The sequence below is a fragment of the Batrachochytrium dendrobatidis genome (assembly GCF_000203795.2).
Source record: "Batrachochytrium dendrobatidis JAM81 unplaced genomic scaffold BATDEscaffold_3, whole genome shotgun sequence".
NCBI classification, from domain to species: domain Eukaryota; kingdom Fungi; phylum Chytridiomycota; class Chytridiomycetes; order Rhizophydiales; genus Batrachochytrium; species Batrachochytrium dendrobatidis.
In genome coordinates this window covers 300,214-323,125 of record NW_006281101.1, presented here as the reverse complement: position 1 = coordinate 323,125, position 22,912 = coordinate 300,214, and the positions used below count along the sequence as shown (strand labels likewise).

General features: G+C 40.3%; 9 protein-coding genes across 9 annotated transcripts; 7 read left to right on the top strand and 2 right to left on the bottom strand.

Moving 5' to 3' along the window:
- Positions 1 to 1,646: 1,646 nt before the first annotated feature.
- On the top strand, positions 1,647 to 2,246 carry BATDEDRAFT_87160 (uncharacterized protein; the record flags this gene model as incomplete). The annotated part of the gene is made up of 1 exon (XM_006677556.1): positions 1,647 to 2,246. The coding sequence occupies one exon, from the start codon at positions 1,647 to 1,649 to the stop codon at positions 2,244 to 2,246; it is 600 nt and encodes a 199-aa protein (XP_006677619.1).
- Positions 2,247 to 4,043: 1,797 nt separating this feature from the next.
- BATDEDRAFT_29621 (uncharacterized protein) lies at positions 4,044 to 5,550 on the bottom strand (the record flags this gene model as incomplete). Its single annotated transcript, XM_006677306.1, has 6 exons — positions 4,044 to 4,630; positions 4,754 to 4,902; positions 5,008 to 5,133; positions 5,260 to 5,281; positions 5,465 to 5,469; positions 5,516 to 5,550. 6 exons carry the CDS (start codon positions 5,548 to 5,550, stop codon positions 4,044 to 4,046), a joined length of 924 nt encoding a protein of 307 aa, XP_006677369.1.
- Positions 5,551 to 7,139: 1,589 nt separating this feature from the next.
- BATDEDRAFT_6003 (uncharacterized protein) lies at positions 7,140 to 7,932 on the bottom strand (the record flags this gene model as incomplete). The annotated part of the gene is made up of 4 exons (XM_006677039.1): positions 7,140 to 7,250; positions 7,320 to 7,457; positions 7,578 to 7,681; positions 7,842 to 7,932. Coding segments are annotated over 4 exons (444 nt in total), but the record flags the coding sequence as incomplete, so codon positions are not given.
- A 573-nt stretch (positions 7,933 to 8,505) lies between these two features.
- On the top strand, positions 8,506 to 10,091 carry BATDEDRAFT_36690 (uncharacterized protein). The gene is made up of 2 exons (XM_006677402.1): positions 8,506 to 9,187; positions 9,281 to 10,091. The coding sequence occupies exons 1-2, from the start codon at positions 8,588 to 8,590 to the stop codon at positions 9,821 to 9,823; spliced, it is 1,143 nt and encodes a 380-aa protein (XP_006677465.1). The 5' UTR covers positions 8,506 to 8,587; the 3' UTR covers positions 9,824 to 10,091.
- Positions 10,092 to 10,133: 42 nt separating this feature from the next.
- BATDEDRAFT_87161 (uncharacterized protein) lies at positions 10,134 to 11,316 on the top strand (the record flags this gene model as incomplete). Its single annotated transcript, XM_006677555.1, has 2 exons — positions 10,134 to 10,640; positions 10,744 to 11,316. 2 exons carry the CDS (start codon positions 10,134 to 10,136, stop codon positions 11,314 to 11,316), a joined length of 1,080 nt encoding a protein of 359 aa, XP_006677618.1.
- A 403-nt stretch (positions 11,317 to 11,719) lies between these two features.
- On the top strand, positions 11,720 to 13,164 carry BATDEDRAFT_87162 (uncharacterized protein; the record flags this gene model as incomplete). The annotated part of the gene is made up of 4 exons (XM_006677554.1): positions 11,720 to 11,990; positions 12,264 to 12,349; positions 12,437 to 12,545; positions 12,641 to 13,164. The coding sequence occupies 4 exons, from the start codon at positions 11,720 to 11,722 to the stop codon at positions 13,162 to 13,164; spliced, it is 990 nt and encodes a 329-aa protein (XP_006677617.1).
- Positions 13,165 to 13,695: 531 nt separating this feature from the next.
- Positions 13,696 to 18,722, top strand: BATDEDRAFT_15995 (uncharacterized protein). Its single transcript, XM_006677112.1, has 10 exons — positions 13,696 to 14,251; positions 14,351 to 15,802; positions 15,902 to 16,074; positions 16,441 to 16,762; positions 16,952 to 17,019; positions 17,118 to 17,226; positions 17,329 to 17,443; positions 17,521 to 17,851; positions 17,945 to 18,285; positions 18,378 to 18,722. Exons 1-10 carry the CDS (start codon positions 13,804 to 13,806, stop codon positions 18,583 to 18,585), a joined length of 3,567 nt encoding a protein of 1,188 aa, XP_006677175.1. The 5' UTR covers positions 13,696 to 13,803; the 3' UTR covers positions 18,586 to 18,722.
- Positions 18,723 to 18,869: 147 nt separating this feature from the next.
- Positions 18,870 to 19,706, top strand: BATDEDRAFT_10274 (uncharacterized protein; the record flags this gene model as incomplete). The annotated part of the gene is made up of 4 exons (XM_006677098.1): positions 18,870 to 19,019; positions 19,076 to 19,233; positions 19,295 to 19,571; positions 19,635 to 19,706. The coding sequence occupies 4 exons, from the start codon at positions 18,870 to 18,872 to the stop codon at positions 19,704 to 19,706; spliced, it is 657 nt and encodes a 218-aa protein (XP_006677161.1).
- Positions 19,707 to 19,871: 165 nt separating this feature from the next.
- Positions 19,872 to 22,895, top strand: BATDEDRAFT_86774 (uncharacterized protein; the record flags this gene model as incomplete). The annotated part of the gene is made up of 9 exons (XM_006677553.1): positions 19,872 to 20,249; positions 20,326 to 20,403; positions 20,646 to 20,879; positions 20,967 to 21,158; positions 21,287 to 21,662; positions 21,726 to 22,147; positions 22,203 to 22,334; positions 22,398 to 22,567; positions 22,637 to 22,895. Exons 1-9 carry the CDS (start codon positions 19,917 to 19,919, stop codon positions 22,893 to 22,895), a joined length of 2,196 nt encoding a protein of 731 aa, XP_006677616.1. The 5' UTR covers positions 19,872 to 19,916.
- Between the last annotated feature and the right edge of the window lie 17 nt (positions 22,896 to 22,912).

The window sequence follows — 22,912 nt, the reverse complement described above, 5'->3', positions numbered from 1 at the left end:
CTTGATCAATCTCCCAACACATTGATCGTCATATGAAACACACATTATTAGACTATAGTTTTGAACTGAAATGTTGTTTTTGGACTGTACTCTTTCACCTCTGTTTGTATAGCCATACATTGTACAATCTCCACGTAATGTTGGACAATACAGATTATCAATCTTTTTCAACTTTTTAAAAACATTACTTGCTTGAAAACTTTAAACTTTCCAAATTTGAAGTTGGAACAAGTCTGACAAAACAAGAGTTGAAAACACCATTGGCACACGAATAGTTTCTGGAACTTTGACAATTGATGACTTTCAAGTTTTTTATACCATGAAAAGAGTTTGTTATCTGAATGAGAAACTGGGACAATCGGAATTCGATCACACTCCAATATAGGAAACCACATGTTTTTGGAATGAACCCAAACAAACCAGAATGCTGCGTTGTAGGACTTTATATCGAGTGAGGAGTAAAGTCATCCATTCATTTCAACCTCTTGTATAACGAGTATATCGAAAAGGCTTGAGCTTATGGCGCTCGTCATCGTCTAGAGTGGTACACGTTTGATAATGGCTACAACACACTCATCAATTCTATAACAGCAAAAACTTGCAATTCAGCTACAATTTTTGAGCGCCTAGCAACATTCTCGACTGTATTTCAAGTGCTTTTGAAAGGATATTTCAACGGACCTTGTAGATAAGACAGATGGAAAACAACACTTGGAAATAATAGTCATTTATAGAGTTGCTAACCTTGGACATCGAGGCAAAAGCGACAAAGACTTTGAGGACATACGAATTGCAAGGAGAGAGAACAAGGCTGGAAAAGTTGAATGGGAAACAACGCAGAGCGACTACCATTCACAAGCCACGTTCATGCATTGTTTCGTCATTGGATACGTTGGCTTTACACACAGCCAAGGCATATCTGACACGGCCATGGCATTGAAGAAACTCTTGTATTCTAATATCAGATACGTTTGCACTCTAGTTCAATATATTTCAGGAATGCAACAGCTGTTTCCATACCGATCATTCAATGTTTACTTGAAATGCTTGATTTAAAAAAATAAAATTTGGAGTTGAAAAGGTGTCGAGGATGTAGGATTGACTGATGTGAACACTCGGTCTATATTTTTGTACAAGAACGAGCATGGAGACCAATGGATTTTGTCAAAGGACACATTGTTGCCAGTAAGATTGGCACCATAACAGACTATGTAGAGCTTGCTACATAATAGCGAATACCATATCAACTATAAAAAATCAATACTACCTTTTATTAAATAAATAGCCGGATTCTTACTCCTTAGTCTCTATAATCTGACTGCTTATTCTCAACATGAATATCTCGATCACTTCAAAGCGATTGTATAAAGGAATATCCTTTCAAAGCCGCACTGACGTTGATTGCAATGAGCCAATGTTAACCCTGATAATAAAGCCAATCCCTTAGAGCGGCCATTCGGGGAGAATGCTTTAATATCGCTCGATCGATAACGGGTATAAATACGGCACCAAACCGACGTGTTGAATGACAATCATTACAACTTGTTCAACCAACCAATACAATGAAACTATCAATTGCTGTACTGTCATCGATCCTTGCTGTCTGCTCGGTCACGATCGCCAATCCAGTCGATCCGAGTTCGACCATGAGTACTGAGGCTAGCACTTCGACCACAAGCACTGAAGCTAGTACTTATACAATGAGTGCTGAGGCTAGCACTTCGACAGCCTCTACAAGCGGAGCTTCAGCCAGTGGATCTGAATATTCGAAATTTCCTAAACCATACAGTGAACTTGAGGCATATTGCTCTCCATTCAATGCTGGTGGAATGTTTTTGATCGAAGAATTCGCATTAAATCGACATAAACTTCAAGAATTAGCTGAAGAATCCAGCAAAAAAAATCATGAAGAGAGTGCTCAACAACAAGTGGTTGATGAACTGCAGGAAAAAATTGATGCTCTGCGTAAAAACTCAGGTCCAATGTTGGAAATCATCGAGTTCGAAGCTGATCTTGTTATAGCAAATGGCATTCTTAGCGAACTTGAAAAAGAGATGCGTGAACTTTTTGAACGCTATTTCGAGCTAATTGGGGAAAACGCAACATTAAGAGAGGTACTCAAGGAGAAAGACCCAAAACTATATATACCTGGATCATCAGGGGATAATTCAGAAGTGATGAGTTTGATGGAGCATCCTTCATTCGAGAAATGCTTGGGTTATTTCCTTGATCGCTTATCAAAGTGATTACTATAATCTGAGCATGGTGCAACTTTCCAAGATTCTGGTACTCGGCAACAAACGTTTAAATCAAACTCGTCACATTGTTGCAGCTCAGTGGGTTATCAACAATCTCATCCAGGATATGTTGTAATGCAGCGTGTATTGCATGTTGGTTTACTTTTGATTTGTCATGCATCCAATGCCATTCATTCAATAAACACCTTTTATTGCCAAACCATGTGTATTAGACTAATGACTTGATCATATTGCACCAATCAACCACTATGCATTGTATTGTATTGTATTAATCATTGCAATGTCATTTATGGATCCACGCGACCGTGTATATTTGTCATTTAGGGTTACCAATCAATCCATTACATTTGACACCAACTCATTGGTATCACTATACTATTTGATACGAATGATTTGGCTGGTTTTGACAATCTGACAATCTGATAGTATCCACAAATCCATGTTTAATATTTGCACATATTCCATTGACATGCTACAAACTGACATTGAACGTCACATTACATTGTTTTGGTCTTGAATGATACAATATGTATCAGCCGAGGTTTCGTATTCACATCAACATTCACATCCAGTATATACAACAAATCTGTCCATAATTCAACATATCAGCCATATTTGATTTGACAGTCATTTGTCACATTGTTGTGTACTTGCAATGATCAGTATCAATCATTTGCATGTAGTCCACTGTCTAGTGTAATGTATGCAGTATGATCACATAGCATGACATCTGGTGATATAGCATACACTACAACCACAACCAGAAACATCGATCGTCGATTGTCGTCCCAATCAATATCAACAGTTGCATCAAACAAATCCACAAATGCACAACTCGGCGAGTGCAATGCATACAACTACAACATGTGTATACGAATACCGATTGTGTCCAACTACAAACTATGTATATTGAGACCATTGGATAGTATGTCCGACACGTCATTGACATTGATAGTCAAATAATCTTGCGAGTGATCATATGCATGCAACAGGTTAACATGATTAACATGGCTGATATGTTAGTATCGGCTGTATCAATGTGACTATATCCCAAGAACTGATCGGACACGGCTCAACATCAAGTTTATTTCTAGCAATGGGTTTATTGTGGTACCAAACATCGACCACAGTTTTTGAACAATCGAATATGATGGCATTTACAACAGTAATCTTGGTGTTCAATGTATGACAGAGTGTCCGTCATAGTTCAGGTTTCAAAATGGTAAAACTGGACTGGGAATGTTGAATCTATCATAACATTCAACATTTCAAACAATAAAATCGATATGGATTGAATTGAATTCGAGTGGTGCATTGGCATTCAATTACCATGCATGGTATATACACAGATCCGTTTGCATTGATTTGTATTAACAAACAGACTGAAGCATATTGGTTTGGCAGTGCTGGTGATTATTCTGATAGCTATTGCATGATTGATTGGATGTGTATAAATGTTGAATAAATGGCATTTTATTGACCAATATTGATGACTGCATTACGATCAATGATGTGCACCAACAACCAAGTAATCAGCGATATTTAATCGTATCATCCAGTCTCTTTCACATCAACGCACTCCAACAATTATACGTTATATCAGTAAAAACAAAACATGCTTGATGGTTATACAATCTGAATTGTCGAGTATAGTTTTAAAAAATTGCAATAATCAGTACATGTTTAAGACACGATATATTCAATGAATTTTTACATGTCTAGGAAACCAACACACTGTTTATCTGTCACTTGAGACTGTATTACAACTCTTGATGTTTATTAAAATCACTGAGCTGCTTTGGCTTGTTTCAGTCTTAGCAGTACCAACAATGCCATGGCTCCATTGAACAGTTCTTCTTTGAATGCAAATGTAAATGCTGCAGACAACACACTTTGTAGCAGCTTTGCCTCGATACCTTTGTATAGTCCTTTAAACCCCTCAGTCTTGATGATCTTGCTGATTCCATCTCCAACTGATTTGTACCTTGACTGTTCATCATTGCCTTCCTTGAGTTGCATACGCGACTTGACCACAATGTATGGATAGGTGATGCTTGTTGCACATAGTTTACTCAATGCTCCCAAAACAAAAAAATCAAATGCATTGAGTGTCCGAGCAACTCGTTTTTCCCACCACACACGCAATCGCTCGTAGACAGTGAATTGTATCACTGGGTTAATGACCAATACAAGCGCTGGGAGAAGTCCGCGAAAAAAGCCTTGAATCCCTTCTTCCTTGAAGATTTTGCATGCTGCTTGAAAGGTACTAAGACGTTTTACAGGCTTGCTCGAATCCTCCATGCTTTCCTTGTTCACAAGGAGACGGGTGTTGATAACCCAGATCGGATTGGTGATGGACGCAGTGGCTGCACCTACAGTTTGCATCACAATTCAAACCATATTTAGCAAAGTCGATCAATTCATGTAGCAATTTGCTTTAAATCTTTGTTTTGAAGCACATGCAATTGAAAAAGGAATCCAAAACTCCAATTTACCTGCAATTGCACCAGCCAGCATATTTTCTGCAATCGAGAGAGCGCGTTGAGCTGCACCAACACCTTCAAACTTGGCCTTGACAAACTCGTACCAATAGTAATAGACATATTGTGTCACGGCAATACCAAGCATGGCAGAATTGAGACCACTGAAAATCAAATGCATTTAAACATAATTAAAACAAATTCCTAGACCAATATATAATTGACAATCCAGAATGAAGCCTGTGAAAAGAGTCGAGATTAAACCTTACGAATAAAGACCACGAACGCCTTCCTCTTTCAAGATCTTTACAAAAGCTTCACATTGGCCAACACGCGCAGTTTTGGATACTTGAGAACGAGTGGAAGCAGTTACCAATGGATAGGTGAGGGCCATGCTAAAATATAGTCAAGTGTTTATAGCAGTTAGGTGATGGTTCAACAAAAAGATTTAGGACACATGAACGGTAAGAAACCGCATTGATAGTTGTCGGTGAATGCCTGGAGATCTGCAGTAATCCTACCTAATCATACCACCTCCCGCACCTATTGGCATGCCAAAGTAGATTTACATTACTAAATTATTAGCCAAAGCAGTCGACAATGTAGAAAGCATTACAGTTACAGTCAAATTAGACTGGCTTTAAAAACCCTTTTTGTTGATACCATGCAGCATATAGCCCTGGCCAGACTAGGATTGAATGGGTTTGCAGCAATGTAAAAGTAGACGTTTTCTAGCTGTATATCGATTGATAGCAAGCAGCAGTGAATAAATACAACTTTCCTGCAAGTGCATGAACAACATTATCAGACATGATCTTGTCACTGTCGTATTCACGTAAAATGATAAAGTGTTAATATTCAATCAACCGCCAATTTCATAATTCATGAGTTGACTGGACACTCGTTTAAGCTCAAAGTGTACAATTGTGTTCATTCAAGTCGGTTTCTGACAAAAATGCAGCAAATATTTGTTCATTTAAACACTGTGCGCACCATCATTCCGATCCATTTTTATTTGTATGTTTATGACTAATCCCAAATTCAAATCTAGTCCTCCATATCTCGCACTCTTTTTAACCTGATTTCGCTACTTGGTTACTTTCATTTGATATAAAAGTGTCAAAAGAGTTTGATCCCGTGCCTGCACCAAAGTTCAGCTTGCTTCTAATCCATAAAAAACTCAATAAACAATCACTATTGTAAACGTATACAAATCATAACCTACCGTTTGAGTGACCCTGTAGCTGTATCCGAAACAGAGGACGATTGCAAAGCAGAAGGTGCCAATCTGGGCATGGTTCCCATTCGCAAACCATTTGGTCGAATAGGTAATTGAACAGATGAACGCGGTTGAGCTGGAGACGGCGATTGATTAATAGTAGCGTTATTTTGTGGTACTGCTGGCCACTTGAATGCAGACGGGTTTGTTATCGTATTAGGATTCAGTGGTGGTCGATTGGCCACTATAGCATGGTAATTGTTGTTGTTACTGTTTGTAACACCTCCAGGATAATATTGACTTGCAGCCATAAATGACCCATTCATATTTTGAACTGCGTTGGATTGATGTGTGCTACTGTTCAAGTTGCGATCAAAAACGTAACCATGATTAGGATTCCCATTCAAACTTTGATGGATGCCTTGTTGTTGTGCTGCAAAGTTGAAGTCAGGTTGTCCATGCGACTGTTGTCCTAGATGGAATCCGTGGTTTGACTGATTTATAGGTAGATTTTCAGCTCCATTTCCTTGATTCATTATATTCATGTGATGCGGAGACATATTTGTATCTATCATAATTCAAGATAATATGCAGCAAGACTCGTGATTACTAAATGGGAATCCAGAGTCTAATACAAATGGAATCCATTAAATATTTGGTTGGCATACCAGTCAAAAAATTTGAATCAATGTATTCCAAATCGGCCGCCATTAAAAAGAGATCGTCTAGAGTTAATTTAATAATAGCGATGATTAGTCTAGTAAAGCAGATCCACAATGCATGAATACATGTTTTGCTAACCGTCATCATCCATCTCATCGTCGAGCTGATCCAACTCGAGAGTGTTGGTAGTAACTTTATTTGTTGTATTACCATGTACCGCTTCATTTGATTTCATGGCATTGATAGAAGTAGGTCCTGAGCTAGCCACGTTAGATCCAAGCGGATCTTTTGTTGGGGGAGTTATCTTTAGATTGGCAATAGGCATGTTGGTCCCTTGTTTGACTTGATCTGTTTCAATTGGCGGAGCTTCTTTTGCAGGATGGCCTGGTGTGTCAATCAAAAAGTCGTTGTGGCGATACAAATCAGCTACAGTCACTGGTTTTTGCTGTACAACAATACAGATTTAGTAGACTGTTTTTGATTTTAATTTTGGAACCAATCTCGTACCTTTGGGACAGGTAGTTTGGATAGTTTTTTCATGTAGTTTTTATCATAGAAACAGTTTCCTAGACTGTTTCCAAAACATCGCAAAGCACGCTTAAGCGAGTCTGTAACTGCTTCTTTTTTTGCCTGTCAAGTAATTCCAATAGATCAGCATTCAATCCAAAACTTGATGCAATAGACTATTTAAAACGACACCTTTTCAAACGCAGCAATCTTGGAACGTGAGTTTTCAATGCTTCCATATCCGACATCTTCATGAAAAGTACCATCTTTAAGAGTGACTCGAACAATAGCTGAAACACCAAGACTATACTTTCCATTATCGTTATCAAGCTATTCAAATGATCAAATTAAATTAAGTTTAAATGAAGACAGATTTAGCGCCTGAAGAAGCAAATCGGGTTGTGGACAACGCAAGAGTAGTTGAACAGCAAGTGTATTGACAGTACTTACAAAATCCACTGTTTGATCAATCACAGAAGATGACCAGCCATCAAAACCAAAAATGTCATTGGCAAGGTTGATTGATTTCCAACCCTCTAAATATGTGAGTTTGGCTTATCAAGTTGATTTACAGTTTAATAGTGAGCATATTGATCCAAGATCGAGCAATGAATAGTTGATTGAACAGACAGTCAAGATGAATGACGTATTCAGAGCGTTAGTTGGATTGAGTAGTAAAACATGTGTAAAGAATCATCAAAGCAATCCACTAACACCCTCCAGGACCACTCCGATGCGACATGAACTCAGGACCAAGCTTCATGGCCAACGACTCGACAATTTCCTGACGCTGAGCTTCTGTAAAATGACGAGGATCGATGGCAGCATTTTTACTAGAGTTGTCCAGTTCTCGTTTAGCCAATCGTGAGTTGTTCATTGCTGAATGATTTTATCAATTAGTGCAAGATGAGTCGTCAAAAGGAAAGTTGTCCGAAACTATCGAACTTGAAGCCGTATTCACGTAAATATTTTTCTATAAACTTGCTTTGGGATAGAAATACTTTAATATTTGTTGTTATTGACTTTAATAGTCATTTTCAATGTCTGGAATGACTCAAACTCTTTAAATTGTCAACAAGATTCAAGAATTTACAATATAGTTTTGTTTTGCAATATTACTATTAAAGTGTAGTTGTGTTGAATTCCATTATTCTTGTTGGAAGGAATTGTTCAGTTACTAGACTTGATGTTAGTTTCAAACTAGTTTGCTTGCAAGCATTTGAAACATTTACAGCATTGAATGGGTGGCAGCAACTCCACTCGTATTTGCACTGCCCTTCGCATGGACTTGCACCACAGGAAGGCATTGCAAAGCATCATTACAGCTGAACATTATACTTTTGAATTGTATAGAATTACTTTCCTTGCTGCATTTTAAGCAAAGCGACCATCCTTGTTGGAGTCTCTGCATATCAAGAATCGTCTTTGTTGTGTTGAGCTAGAAAGCTTATTCCATTTTCATGGTCAATAACCCAAGCACTCATATGGCTGCATGGACAAGACGATGGACACTTGTGGCATGTTATTGCATCACTTTGTTTGCATTCGTTGTTCATGCTCAGCAATCCACAATCCCTTCAACTCCTTCAGGTCTTCTCATCCCTCCAACTTTCAAGGTCGGTGACTGTATTTCTGGTCGTCTTGATCTTCATAAAAACTCAATCATCGATCTTGGCGGCGCTGAAGCCAGCAGGTTCACTGTGGATCGCAACAAATACAACTTCACTCTCGATTATGGTCAAGTGGACTGGTCTCATCAGCCCAACTCTGCTAGCTTTGTTCTCACTCGTCCTCCACCTTCATCGGATCCTAAAGCCATTGCTGTAGGCACACGTGTGTCAACAACTCGTTATATCCGATATGGCAAGATCACTGCTCGGTTCGATCCTGCTGAAAATCCAGGCGTTGTGGCTACATTCATCACATTCTCTGATATGCATCGAATGGCTCCTATAACTAAAGAGTTTGTACAGGACGAAATCGATTGGGAAACCGTCGGTCGAAATACTTTGCTTCCCGAGACGAATCTATTCACATACAAGGCATTGGATGTGGAAAGGGTGAGCAAGCAATCATCAATAAGTGAATTACACGGTGTTGCTCATACCTGTCTGTATTAAAATTTAATCATATCTGTTTTTAAACTGCATTAGGGCATGCATGGTGGTCCCATTGCCTCACCAATTCAAGGTACAGGTGCTCATGAATATACGATTGACTGGAAGTCTGACTCTGTGGAATGGAGCATTGATGGAAAAGTCGTACGAACTCAACTTCGAAACCAATCTTTTCCTGTTAATCCGGCATCACTCGCCAAAGATGAATTCTGGTTTCCAGACTCTCCCTCACGCATTCAGCTCTCTGTTTGGGATGGTTCAATGACCAATCGAGAATGGGCCGGTGGTCCTATCCAATGGGGCTCGGAAAATACAATCAAGGTTCCATTCGAGTGGGTTGATATTCAATGCTACGATAATCACGATCATCCAGTTGATAGATGGTCAGCAGATGGATCTGGACTTCCAACTGCAGAAGCAGCCATTGTTGTACCACCACTTTCTGGCAATCGTCGTGACGGCCAGTCGTCAACTCAAGGACAGTCAAATTCCGTCACTAAAGGCATATCAGGAACTTTGAGTCATGCTACTATATATATTGGTGCAGCTATACTGTGTCTATGGTCCATTGGACTATGATGTTGTTTATAATCAAAAATGCCAAAACTTGATGTCTTGTGCAAGTTTAATTCGAGTCCATTGAACTCACAACCAATAGAGTTGAATTTAATCATGCACGTGTCCTGAGATATAATCATAAAAGTGTTCATGTCCATATAATGAAGAGACTACAAGATAACAGCTACTCTGAAGCCAATCACAGCACTGCCAACTTGCAAATTCGCCGTTTGTGGTTTTATTGTTTCCAAATATGGAATAAATTACGGCAGCACCCGTTATTATAATTATAATTTTGATTAAAACTTATTTTTACTTTTACGTTATACAAATGGTCTACACACTTGTTTTGAGTATAGCAGCAGTAGCTGTCACTGTTTTAGCTCAACAAACTCCACCAGCAGGATTTGATTATGGTGAATGTGTTACCAAACGGATCGTATTCAATCCAGATCGCATATATACATTGAAAACTGAAGCTGAGAGGTACACAGTTGACCGTAGCAAATACGACCTTACACTCGACTATGGTAATGTAGACTATGTTCCAGGTGGAGTCAATCTCAATCTCCAAAAACCAACATCGCCTGGAGGTCTGTCACAAGGAGCCAGATTCTCGACTACACAGTATATGCGCTATGCAAAAATCACTGGCAGGTTTAGACCAGTGGCTGAATCTGGAGCCATCACAACACTGATTACTTGGTCCGAAAGACAAAAGGCTATTCCAGGCAGTTCTGAAATGATTCAGGATGAGATTGATTGGGAAGTGGTGGGCACTCATCCTACTGATCCCCAATACAATTTGTTTACTGTCAAGTCCAAGGCTCTTGAGCGGGTGAGTTTTTTAAATGATTGTGCAAATAGTTGGACAATGCAATTGCTCTGTTGAATTTGAAAAACTTTATTTCTGACACTCATCCAACATTGAACCCTACAAGGCAATGCATGGTGGTCCATCTGGTGCCAAAATTACTCCCAATGCTACTCACGACTTTTTTATCGACTGGCGTAATGATCGCGTCGATTGGGGAATAGATGGTCGTGTTGTTCGTTCTATTACTCGTGCCCAATCCCGATCAAAAACATCGGCTTCAGGTATGGGTCCCAATGATCCGTGGTTTCCTGAATCTACTTCCCGAGTTCAATTCTCTGTTTGGGATGGAAGCGGTGTTGGCAGTTGGGCAGGTGGTCCTATCCCCTTCAATGAGCGAGCCAAGGTGTCTGCTTTTTACGAGTACATTGACATTCAGTGTTATGATGACAACAATAAACCTGTTGCACGATTTACTGCTGCCGAGCTGCCCTTATCTCAAGGACCTATTGCTGCAAACTCGTCTGCTCTATCTACCAACACCACGTTTTTAGCTCCCGTTTCCACTACTTTAACATCTGCCACTGCCACTGTCTCCGCTACCACCCAACCACAAAATTCAAAGTCATCTGCAGTTGCCAAAAGCCTGAATGCTGGATTTGTTGGATTAATGAGTGTATGTGTTGCACTTTTGCTCTAGAATCAATTTTAAATAGTACAATGTGTCTTGATCGGTTTACCACGGTATTCATATAAAATGGACCATTAAATAAACAGCCAGTCTTATGGAATGATTTCCACCAAATTTACTCGACATTTTGTTTTTTAAACTTTAACAGCTGCACTTTAATAGTAATACTGCAAAACAAAACTATATTGTCGATTCTTGAATCTTGTTGACGATTTAAAGAGTTTGAGTCATTCCAGACATTGCAAATGATGATTAAAGTCAATAACAACAAATATTAAAGTATTTTTATACCAAAGCAAGTTTATAGAAAAATATTTACGTGAATATAGCTGTAAAACAATTCGACCTGACTTTAGTTTTACAGATTCAAAATTTCAATATTGCAGCGTCTACCTTCCTACACGCCTATATAATGAGATTAAATCAAATTCACGCAACATCTACTTATACACATGGCCCACATCAACCAGGTACTCAAAGCAGCGGTAGCGACGAATATACTGGAGAAATTACCAGCCCTTTAAGTATACAAAACTCGTATGAAGCGCCAGTACTTTCAAGACATACAAGCCAATACCAGTCTGAATCGACCCATGTTCAACCTAAAAACCGTGTCACTACAAAATCACAGTCTCAACAGCTTACTTTACGACACATTTCTGACCTTGTATCAAGTTCACATTGTAAGATATTTGAAATGGACCTTTATCAGTAGATTGTGTAGAAAGTGGTTTGAAGTTTGAAAAGATATGCTGGAAAATTCCATGCATGTGGTGCGCTCTTGTTTATTCACTACAACCTAATGTATCGAGACAAGTTTATGCATCATCTCAGCCCAAGGCTATACTATTTTCAACAGAGTCTTGTAAATGACTAACACTGATATCGAATATATGATCATTCAGTCACAGGGAAGGAGATACGTATGCTACACAAACACTATTGTAACGAATTAGCCCAACAATGGCCGTACAGCTCAAATCAAAAGCTAAAACTAGATTTGTTTTTAAAACTGTTTCCACTGTTTAAAATCACAGGCCAGGTAATTGGAATATATGTAACGATGTGCATTTAAATGATTTAAACACTAATGGAGTCATGTATGCACACTTTCAATCCATGTGTTTAGAGATACTATCAGCACTTGAAGGTGGATGATGAAGGAATTGGATTTGCAGAATACATTCGACTGATTTCTGTGTTTAGCGCACGAGCGAGTAGTATTGAAAAAGCACAATGTAAGTTTAAGACTTGACCCAATAGATCAGACTGAACAAAGCAATGACACTGTTTCTAATGATTAGTATTTATGCAGTCATGTTTTCAATTTTAGCAGAACAAGATGCAACGTATATAACTAGAGATAGCATACGAGCGTTTCTCAGATCGACTATTGATGAGATCATGACTGCATCGATGCATTTGACAATACGATCACACAAGACATTACACGATAAGAAATCACCTGTCAAACCAGTAGTGCATAACGGAGATGATTCACCATTGGATGCCCATGATAGTATTGAATCGTATTTGGCAGAGGATTCTTCAGATACTCGAATTTCAGCGTGTAACAACACGCCATGCCATCAAGGATATATTGCACACACGGTTGATGGATTGGTAGAAGACACATTTGAAAGCATGGGAATAGGGATTGAAGAAGCGGGGATTAAAATAGAACGATTTATTCAGATGTGGGAAGAGTGTCCGCTCGTATCCCGTGCGATGGGACTGCCCAGCGGAACTGTAGAATATGCGATTGACACACAGACGAATCAGCACTTGTACAAACAACTCTTAAAGTGCCCAAAGATGAAGCAAATGTACGATCGATGTGATTGTGTGATTTTATAATAAATGTAAATCTTGAATGGACTCGACATCACACGCAAGTTTTGTGCTTGACATTGACTTATTCAACTGCTTTTGCCAAGCATAGTGTTGTTGCTTTAATTACACTATTGTTGCGGCAGCCAACAGGTTCTATTGATAGTGACATTCAGTTCTCTCTCCTGCGCTTATCAGACAGCAGCATTCGTTTCAATTGCTTTTCTAATGCATCAACAACCCCATATTCCTTCTGTTGTTGCTACAGTTCAAACAGCTACCAGCACTACTCAGACTACTTCTGTATCTGCTACAAATTCTCTTGTTCAACCATCTCTAATAAGCGACCAGACTCATCAATCAGTCCAACCGCTGCCTCAGCAGGGCCAGTCCTTGGCCGAAGGCTCTAATCAGAGCGATTATGACCCGGATTTGCAGGACGACGACTACACTTACACTTACTTTTCAGATCGTCGTCATGAAACACTTCCTGTAGTCCGGAGTACAAGGCTTCAGCACAAGACTGATGCTACTGCTCTTGCTGCTGTTCAAGCTCAAGAATGGCGGCTGCGTGATCGTCTTAAAACTGTATCGGTATCGCTTGTCCTCTGTTTGAATATCGGCGTGGATCCTCCCGATATTGTCAAACCTAATCCTTGTGCCCGTATGGAATGCTGGATCGATCCTTTTTCTCTCCCAACCCAAAAGGCATTGGAGGCAATTGGTCGTAATCTGCAGCAGCAGTACGAGGTGTGGCAGCCGCGAGCAAGATATCGTCTGTCATTAGACCCTTCAATCGAGGAAACAAAAAAGCTTTGCTGCTCTTTGCGCAGAAATGCAAAGGATGAACGTATCTTGTTTCATTACAATGGACATGGTGTTCCTAAGCCTACACCGGGCGGTGAAATCTGGGTCTTCAACAAAAACTACACTCAATATATTCCTGTTTCTGTGTATGATATTCAAACATGGCTTGGATCTCCTTGTATTTTCGTGTATGACTGCAGCAATGCAGGCAATATTCTTGTTGCATTCGACAAGTTTGCAACTCAACGAGACTGGGAAATGATGCGCGACGCGAAATCTGCAGAGGCTGCCAATGGATCGGCTGTTAGTGGTACAAACGCTACAGCTGAAAATGGGTCTTCAGGTATAGCCAGTACTGAAACTCCTTCTTTAACTCCCCCTTCTCCGCCATATACCCCATTGAAAGAGTGTATTCAACTGGCTGCTTGTCAGCCTCACGAGATTCTTCCCACATCGCCCGATCTCCCTGCAGATTTATTCACATGCTGTCTAACAACCCCAATCGAAATTGCATTGCGCTGGTTTGTCTTGCACAACGATCTGGGAAGTAAAATCACCTCGAACATGATTTTAAAAATTCCTGGAAAACTGGCTGATCGTCGTACTCCTTTAGGCGAACTCAACTGGATCTTTACTGCCATTACAGACACAATCGCATGGAATGTATTATCTCCGGCAATGTTTCAAAAACTATTTCGGCAAGATCTTATGGTTGCTGCTCTTTTTCGCAACTTTCTTCTTGCTGATCGTATCATGAGGTTCTACAAATGCCATCCCATGTCTAGTCCAGTGCTTCCTGAAACGTATCGCCATCCTATTTGGGACGCCTGGGATCTGGCTGCAGACCAATGCTTGCGTCAATTACCTGCTCTTTTGGAAAGTGAGGCGGCACCAGCTGAATCCACAGATCCTAAATCTACCTCGACAACTCCTGTAAAAAAAACAGAGTACAAGTATAGTACCTTTTTTGCCGAACAGCTATCCGCCTTTGAAGTTTGGCTTCGAAAAGGACCTATATCTCGTAAACCTCCGCAACAGCTTCCTATTGTCCTGCAAGTACTGCTTAGTCAAGTACATCGTCTTCGTGCTTTAATGCTATTGAGCAAATTCCTTGATCTGGGACAATGGGCAGTCAATCTGGCACTTTCCGTTGGCATCTTTCCCTACGTGTTGCGATTACTGCAAAGTCCAGCAGGAGAGCTTAAACCAGTTCTTGTATTTATTTGGGCTAAAATTCTTGCTGTAGATCCATCATGTCAAAATGATCTTATCAAGGACAATGGGTACACTTATTTCATCAACATCCTCTCCGCAGACAATACCAATATGCCGCAAATCTCCAATCTGTCTGAGCATCGGGCCATGTGTGCATTTATTCTTTCTGTATTTTGCCACAACTATCGCTTTGGACAGCAAGCTTGTTTGAAAACGGATCTTTTGCAAGCTCTTGTGCCACATCTAGAAGATAAAGATCCTCTTTTAAGACAGTGGGCATGTGTGTGTCTATCTGAGTTGTGGAAGGGATACACTGATGCCAAATGGGTTGCTATTGGACGCAAACTACCAGATATGCTAGCACACATGCTAAATGATCAAGTCACCGAGGTACGCGCTGCAGCCATGGCCGCTGTTGGCACACTTTTTGGAGATCTAGAAAAAACACAGCCAGTACTACTGATTGAGCGCAAGATGGCCATGTTTATTTTAAAATGTCATTTGGATGCATCGGCACTTGTCAGACTCGAGCTGGTAGTTGCTCTTTCTAGGTTCACTCAACAGTATATAACACATTTTGTCAGAGTAGCTCAGGATTTACTCGAATTTGAAAAAAAACGGTCGGCAGCGACCTTGGATGAGCGTAAATTGTCTGGATACAGGGGTCCATCGATTGCACCACAAAAAGATGCTGAAAATACCGAGAGTGGCAAATTCAACTTGAAAGATACATTGCTCAAAGCTGGCAATCATAGCTCTGTCTATACTATAGTATGGAAAGCACTATTGAATCTTTCAGTAGATCCAGCAAAAAACATTGCTCAGTTGGCATCGCAGGTAGTGGACAAGATCCATTACCAGTTATTTATGACATCTTCAAGTGATCCCCGAGTTTTGCAATCGCTTTTACCCTCTGTTTCCAGCAATTTTTCTGTTGGTGATTCTATTGGTGGAGCCGGTAATGGTTTGATTAATCTGACTGGCTCTAATTTAAGTAGTGTAGGATTGGGTGCTATGAGTGTTTCGAATGCAATGTTTGCATCAAATGTTGTAGATTCGAATTCGCTCACACTTCCGCCTCCTGCCATGCACGGACCACTGCAACCATCGCACAGGGAGTTTGCATTGCAAGCTCGTCAACCCCCAACACCACCTCCTTCTATTGCATCGCCTGCCTCGTCTGCAAACATAAAATCAACTACATTGGGTACATCATTTTCAAACGGATCTGGTACACTTGTTCAAAATGAACTCCATTCAAGATTATTACAAGGAAACCAGCTCGGTTCCGTCAATCGTCCGCGTCCATCATCCATTGCTGGCATGCTTCCATCTGGTAGCACTCCCAGTTTACAGTCACATTATAACCAGCAGCAACTCACGCATCAAAACAGTCAGGCCATTAAACGTTCGACATCATTTGTAACATCGTTGCGAAATCTTGCTGGGTTAATGGTGGGGAGCTACGGTGCACAGTCTGAAACTACGCCTCCACAATCAACCAATGGAGTATCTACCCTAATGCGAGGTGCATTGAATCAGTCTGGTAATGTTCAACATGTTGGATCTCCTAGTCTGCATGCTCCTAGTGTGTATCCGACGCGTAGGGACCCTTTACTTGTTGGTCGCTCTCAACGTCCAACCACATCAGTACCTAGCTTTATTCGACAAAGTACAGAAGCATCACATCACCAAGTCAGTGAGCCGCCAGGACCCAATTTTACAGAATCCTTGCTTGCCGCACAATTGCAAAACTGGATGCTAGAGCTTGAAGACATGGGCACCAATCCAGATGCAATCACTGTCCAATCTACATTCTATGAATGGAGCTGTGCCTATTTTAGTGAACCTCAAATGAGAGTAAGTATTATGCATAAGCGGTTGTTTATACATGACTTGATAGTGCAACTTACCTCATTTCCATGTGATTATACTACTGTGATGATGCATTGCACTAGGTTCCTGATGTTGATGATCCTGGAAGTGTCAAGTTTATAGAAAGACAATGGCGTCGTGAACGCAATCTCAAAGTGATTAGAGAGACCGATGTGTTGTATACTTACTCATGTAAGCGTTTAAATCTATTGATTCCAACCTAGTTTAATTTGTGTAGTTTCATCTAGTCTGTTATAAATCTAAAATGGTTTATTTTGTGATGTTTTAATTAAGCTACTGGGAAATTTGAGGAGCACATTGGTAATGTCCAGACTGATCGACCCGCTCATTTAAGCATGTTTCATTCATATGAGCCACTTGTTGTTACTGCTGACGAGCAGGTGATTTCGTAAGTATAATATTGTAGCAATCCCTGTGCACTATTACACCACTGTGCTAAACCAGACTCGATGTATAATGCAATAGCGTTTACGACTGGCAAACATCAACCAAAGTCAATACGTTTTCGAATGATAACCCTAAAGGCAGCCGCATTACATCTATGCAGTTCATCAATGAAGAGGATGTGGCGTTGCTCTTGGCGGGATCGGATGATGGTTTGATTCGACTGTATCGCAAGTTTGATCAGCCAGAAGTTGAGCTTGTTTCTGCGTGGCGTGGACTTTCTGACATTTTGCCAGGATCAAGAGGTAGTGGATTGCATTGCAAATGGCAACAAAGTAATGGATACTTGTTTGTTGGTGGTGATTCGCGGGTGATCAAAGTATGGGATGCTGAAGAAGAGTTGTGTGTTCAAGTAAGTAGGATTGTTTTTCATTGCTGTGATTTGTTTTGATTTATCTAACCCGATTATTTTACAAACTTTGTATTTTGGATATATAATGTATAGGAAATGCCAACCAGATCGGTTAGCCAGGTTACTGGGGTTTCAGTTGATCCTTCTGGCATTATGCTTTTAGTTGGATTTATTGATGGAAGCGTGAAGCTATATGATCGTCGACTTCCACCTACAGAATGCATGATAGCAAACTTTTCGGAATCGCAGAGCCGTGTACTGCAAGTAGCCTATGTTGGATACCAACATCAAGAATTTCTTATGGGTACGGCCAATGGTGATGTTATGTTATGGGACATTCGACAGCGTGCAAGAACACTCAAGATTGATGCTGGCATTACGGATGTTGAGATTAACGGATTTAGCATTCATGAACACGGATTACTTGTTGGATGGTAAGTGTTGAATGTCATGATTTTGATTATTTGTGACTGGACTAATACGATGTGTTTTATACTTTTGCTTACCAATGGGTTATGAATTGAAGCGGATCCAATACCCAAAACATTCGTGTTTTAAATCTTATGGGCGAAACAGTTGGTGCAATTCGATACAACGAAGGTTTCTTACAACGCCAGGCTTCACCCATTCATTCCCTTGCATTCCATCCTCGCCGACTAGTTCTTGCTGTCAATACAGCCACATCAGTTTCGTTTTTCAAATCAAATGCACAGAATTTTGTATCTTCGTTTTAAAACTGCACTATCTGGATCAAAGTGAGCAATTTATCATTTCATTAGTCAAGTTTTTAATTTTGGCAGTTTTATTACTGATTTGAAACTCAAGTGTGTGCCAACTCCTTACTCGACATAATAAAATATACAATGTTGTCTAATTTCAAGCCTGATTGAATTCCACATACAAACCTTGAGATCTGAATGTAGGATTTCTTGAATTCAATGCAATTGATTTTCAGCCCAACTTCAAGGGTAAATACGACCTCGATCGCATACCAGGGTTTACTCTTTATTCAAGCATCATGACAACTACGATTAAGATTGACATTACATCAGATGTTGTATGTCCGTGGTGTTTTGTTGGTCAACGCAGACTGGAAACTGCCATAACAACATTCAAGGCACAAAGTCATGACAATGTGATATTTGATATCAAGTATCTTCCATTTGAGGTATAGGAATACATGTGATAGTTGTCATGACTGTAGACTAATAAAGTTGAATTTAGCTTGGTGGTAAGAACGGATTGACCAAACAAGGTATTCCCAAAGTCGAGTATTTAGCAAACAAGTTTGGTGCATCTGCCGTAGCGAGTATGAATGCTCGTATGGCTGATCTAGGCAAAGAAGAAAACATTGCCTTTCGTTTTGGTGGAAACCGATCAAAGTAAGACGAGTCTAGTATTGATCCAACGACTGTTGACTAACACATTTTATACGTTGTCTAGCACACTGGACGCACATCGTATTCTCTACCTTGCAGCACAAAAGGGAATCCAGTATAAAGTCTCGGAAGGTTTATTCAGCGCATATCACGAACATGAACGTAATATTGGTGATGATCAAGTACTTGCTGATGTTTATGCAGCAGCTGGTGGTGATCGGAATGAAGCGATTGCTTATCTAAAGACTGATCAAAACGCAGATGTTGTCAAAGGACTGCAGCAAAAGGCTCTGCAAAAGGGTGTGAATGGCGTGCCTTATTTTGAGATTGAAGAATACAAAGTATGCCAACAGTTTACAAGATGAATGTTGAACTAGTTTTTAACTCTTTTATATTCTTATTAGATAAGCGGTGCTGAATCCTCACAGACATTTGTGAGTATTTTTGAAAAGATTCTTGAAGCTCGACAAGTTTAACAACAACTTCAACAACAAGTTCAAAAACAAGTCTTAACCATTGAATAAAAATCAGATTGTCTTGCTGGTGAAATTATCGATTTTGCAGTCAAGAAATAAATCGTTAAAGCTGAATATTTTGAAAACTTTATTCAACAGTGAATTGCATTCATGACTGGCGATAGTCTAAACAGTCATTCTGCCGAGTATCAGGACTCGACATGCAACACAATGGGTTCTCATAGTGATGCTGGGTATAGTACTACTGGACACATTTCTCGGAGTTGCACTCGCAACCGTAGCAGGAGTCCCATCAGCAGCAACAGGGGAAACTACTACAACCGTCATCGATTTAGTAATGATGAAACTGATGGTGCTGACCGATGGTCTAGGGGTCGAAGTCCAAGTCCAAGTTCTTACAGGAGGAGAACTCGGAGCAGAAGTAGAAGCCGGAGTCGAAGCAGGAGTCAGGAGCGACGATACAGTCGCAATGAGGATTGGAGGCATGACCGATATACTAACCACAATGAACCCAATGATCGATCATATGGCTATTCTGAAGAGGTGTGCTTTTTACTCGTTCTACTGTGTCTTGAACTCTAACTCCACTCTAATCTTTACTAATATCATATGTTGATAGACTTCCAGGTCTGGTCTTCGCGCTACAACTTCATGTGTATATCTTCGAAACCTGTCATTGGATATCACCGAAGAAACCGTATGCAATCTCATTCTTGATTCCAGCTGTTTTAGTTTTGAAGTTTGGGCATAAATATGCTTTCAAACAAAATATTCTGAGTGTTTCCTGAAATGTCGGCTTCGATCATAGATCCAATATTGACGCATGTTTCTCTGAACTCATTCCACTTTACTTTTTGTACCTTGAACTCGCACTACTACTCCCGGATTGGATCATCTGGATGCTTTGTACGACTGGCTATCCAATCATTTGAATACTAGATTCAACAAATGTTTACTTTTCAAGACGTCATGGTTGAAAGTATTCGAGTGGTGCGTGATCGAATCTCTGGACTATCTCGCGGATTTGCTTTTGTTACTTTCCCTAGTATTGATGCAGCTGGAGAATGGGTCTCAAGACACTCTCCTAGTGTAAATATTGGTGGTTCTGTGGTTGGAATCGAGCTCAAGAAAGGTGCCATGGGATCTGAAGAAACTGACTGGATCTGCAATCGAGTATGCAAACAGTGTCTTGAGATGTGAACAGTACAATTGGAATCTAACCCTTGTCCTCTAAAATCATGTCCAAATTGATGGTTCTAGTGCAACACATGCAATTTCAAGCGACGAGGAAAATGCTTTCGATGTGGTTCTTTACCCACTCAAGCCATGTCAGGGGACAATACCCGATTGGAATCTACATTCTTAATCAATGACGGCAGTCGCGATATTGGGGATATTCCCAATCCACTGCTGCTTTTACGAGGTCTAGATTCACTCACGACAGAGGACACTGTATGGCTGTACAATCATAAATTCTTGACGAACCATTAGCCTGACTGTATTTATGGTTATTCCGCAACTAGACTGACAAAATTTTATACATGTATACTTTAAACCCTCTTTGATCTTGTACATTTCAGCTCTATCGACATATAAATGGAATAGTACCACTGGTGGGTGTACGACTTGTGAAGGATCGTCAAACACGCACATCTTTGGGATTCGCATTTGCCGAGTTTTCGGGGTTGGATAAAGCCGACTGCTTTCTTGGAAGCATTTACAATATGATGGAGCCACGTCCATTGGTGATTGACGGCTGCACAATCTCTGTGTCGTATGCACATATGGGTAGTTTTATACCTGTGTATACAGCATCTCTGTGGGTATCTAGTGTGTACAAAGATGGGAAAATCATTCAAGTGTCGTATTGGGATGAACAGGCCTATGCAGTGCAGTACCCATCTGTTCAAATCCCATCTACCATCCCACCCATCACAACGCCACAAGCTATACCAGGTATGTATGTGAAATGTTCAATCTGCTGCAGTCATAATCTGGCTAATTCTGGAGTATATTCAGACACCGCGACTGTGGTAAGGATGCCGCAAAATTCTGCAACACTAGATGATGAATTGGCAGCATTTTATACTAGCACCAAGGACATGGATTCCACTTTTGTAGATGCACAATCAGTATGTTTGCAGCCCAAGCAAGTTTTGGAGGGAGGGATTGATACAGAGCCAGTTCATGATAAAATCAGTACACAGACGTCTGTATCCAATACAGCACAAACAGTTGGTGTTGTAGAAGCCACAAATGAGCCAATGGCCAAGTCTTTTCCAATTGCCAAAAAACTCAAGAAAGCGTCAGGGAGTAACACCAACAGTAAGATTTCGATCCAGCTTGAAAAGTGGCAAACCAAGCAAGCGGAACTCAAAGATTTTGATGCAACAGCAACAGATCGTAGTAGCGATCTGATTACTGACGATGTGCTCATGATGGTAAACAAGGCTGGGATGAGTTTGTATAGCATGCCAATACTAATTCAATCTTTAGAGGTTACCGACAGAAAATGCAGTGAATGAGATTCACAGTGATTTAGCCATCATGGCATGTTTGCTTTGTCAGCGACAGTTTAAATCAATTGACGATTTAAAAAAGCATCAAGCGAAATCAGCACTTCACAAGGTAAAACACAATGGAAAGATTGTATAAGAACTATGAATCTAAAGAATATAATATTGGATGTAGACCAATATGCAGAATCTTAGAGAGAAGCAGCTACAAGAACTTGGTGATCAATTAAAGAGCGAACAGCAAAGCAACAAGAAGCGATGGAAGAAGCAGCAATGGAGCCAAAAGAATAGCGCAAACATGATACCTATTCAGGGGAACAAAACCACAGTATCAGCCAATACAAGGTGCAGTTGAAATGCATTAAACAGTCGAACGCGAATGGAATTTCAAGACTAATTGTGATGTATTTATAGGACAGAGATTGGAGAGGATAATATTGGTAATCGATTACTACAAAAGATGGGATGGAAAGCAGGACAAGGACTGGGAGCAGATGGTGGAGGAATAGTAGCGCCTGTTGAAGCAAAAGCATATGCAACAGGAGCAGGAATTGGAGCGTCAGTTGTCATGAGTACAGCAGATTTGACTGAAACGTTGGCCAATGGACGAGATCCCAATTCATACGGAGAACGGATTCGCAGGGCAGCAAGAAACAGGCTTTTGGACGAGTGAATTTCCAATAAAAAACG

Excerpts from the sequence above, each read along its gene's own strand:
- BATDEDRAFT_36690 (XM_006677402.1), top strand. The coding sequence starts at position 8,588 with ATGGTCAATAACCCAAGCACTCATATGGCTGCATGGACAAGACGATGG. Across the intron at positions 9,188-9,280 it reads AGGCATTGGATGTGGAAAGG|GGCATGCATGGTGGTCCCAT; the intron begins GTGAGCAAGCAA and ends AAACTGCATTAG.
- BATDEDRAFT_15995 (XM_006677112.1), top strand. The coding sequence starts at position 13,804 with ATGGAATGCTGGATCGATCCTTTTTCTCTCCCAACCCAAAAGGCATTG. Across the intron at positions 16,763-16,951 it reads TCCTAGTGTGTATCCGACGC|ATGCAATCACTGTCCAATCT; the intron begins GTAGGGACCCTT and ends GCACCAATCCAG. Across the intron at positions 17,444-17,520 it reads GCTGACGAGCAGGTGATTTC|CGTTTACGACTGGCAAACAT; the intron begins GTAAGTATAATA and ends ATAATGCAATAG.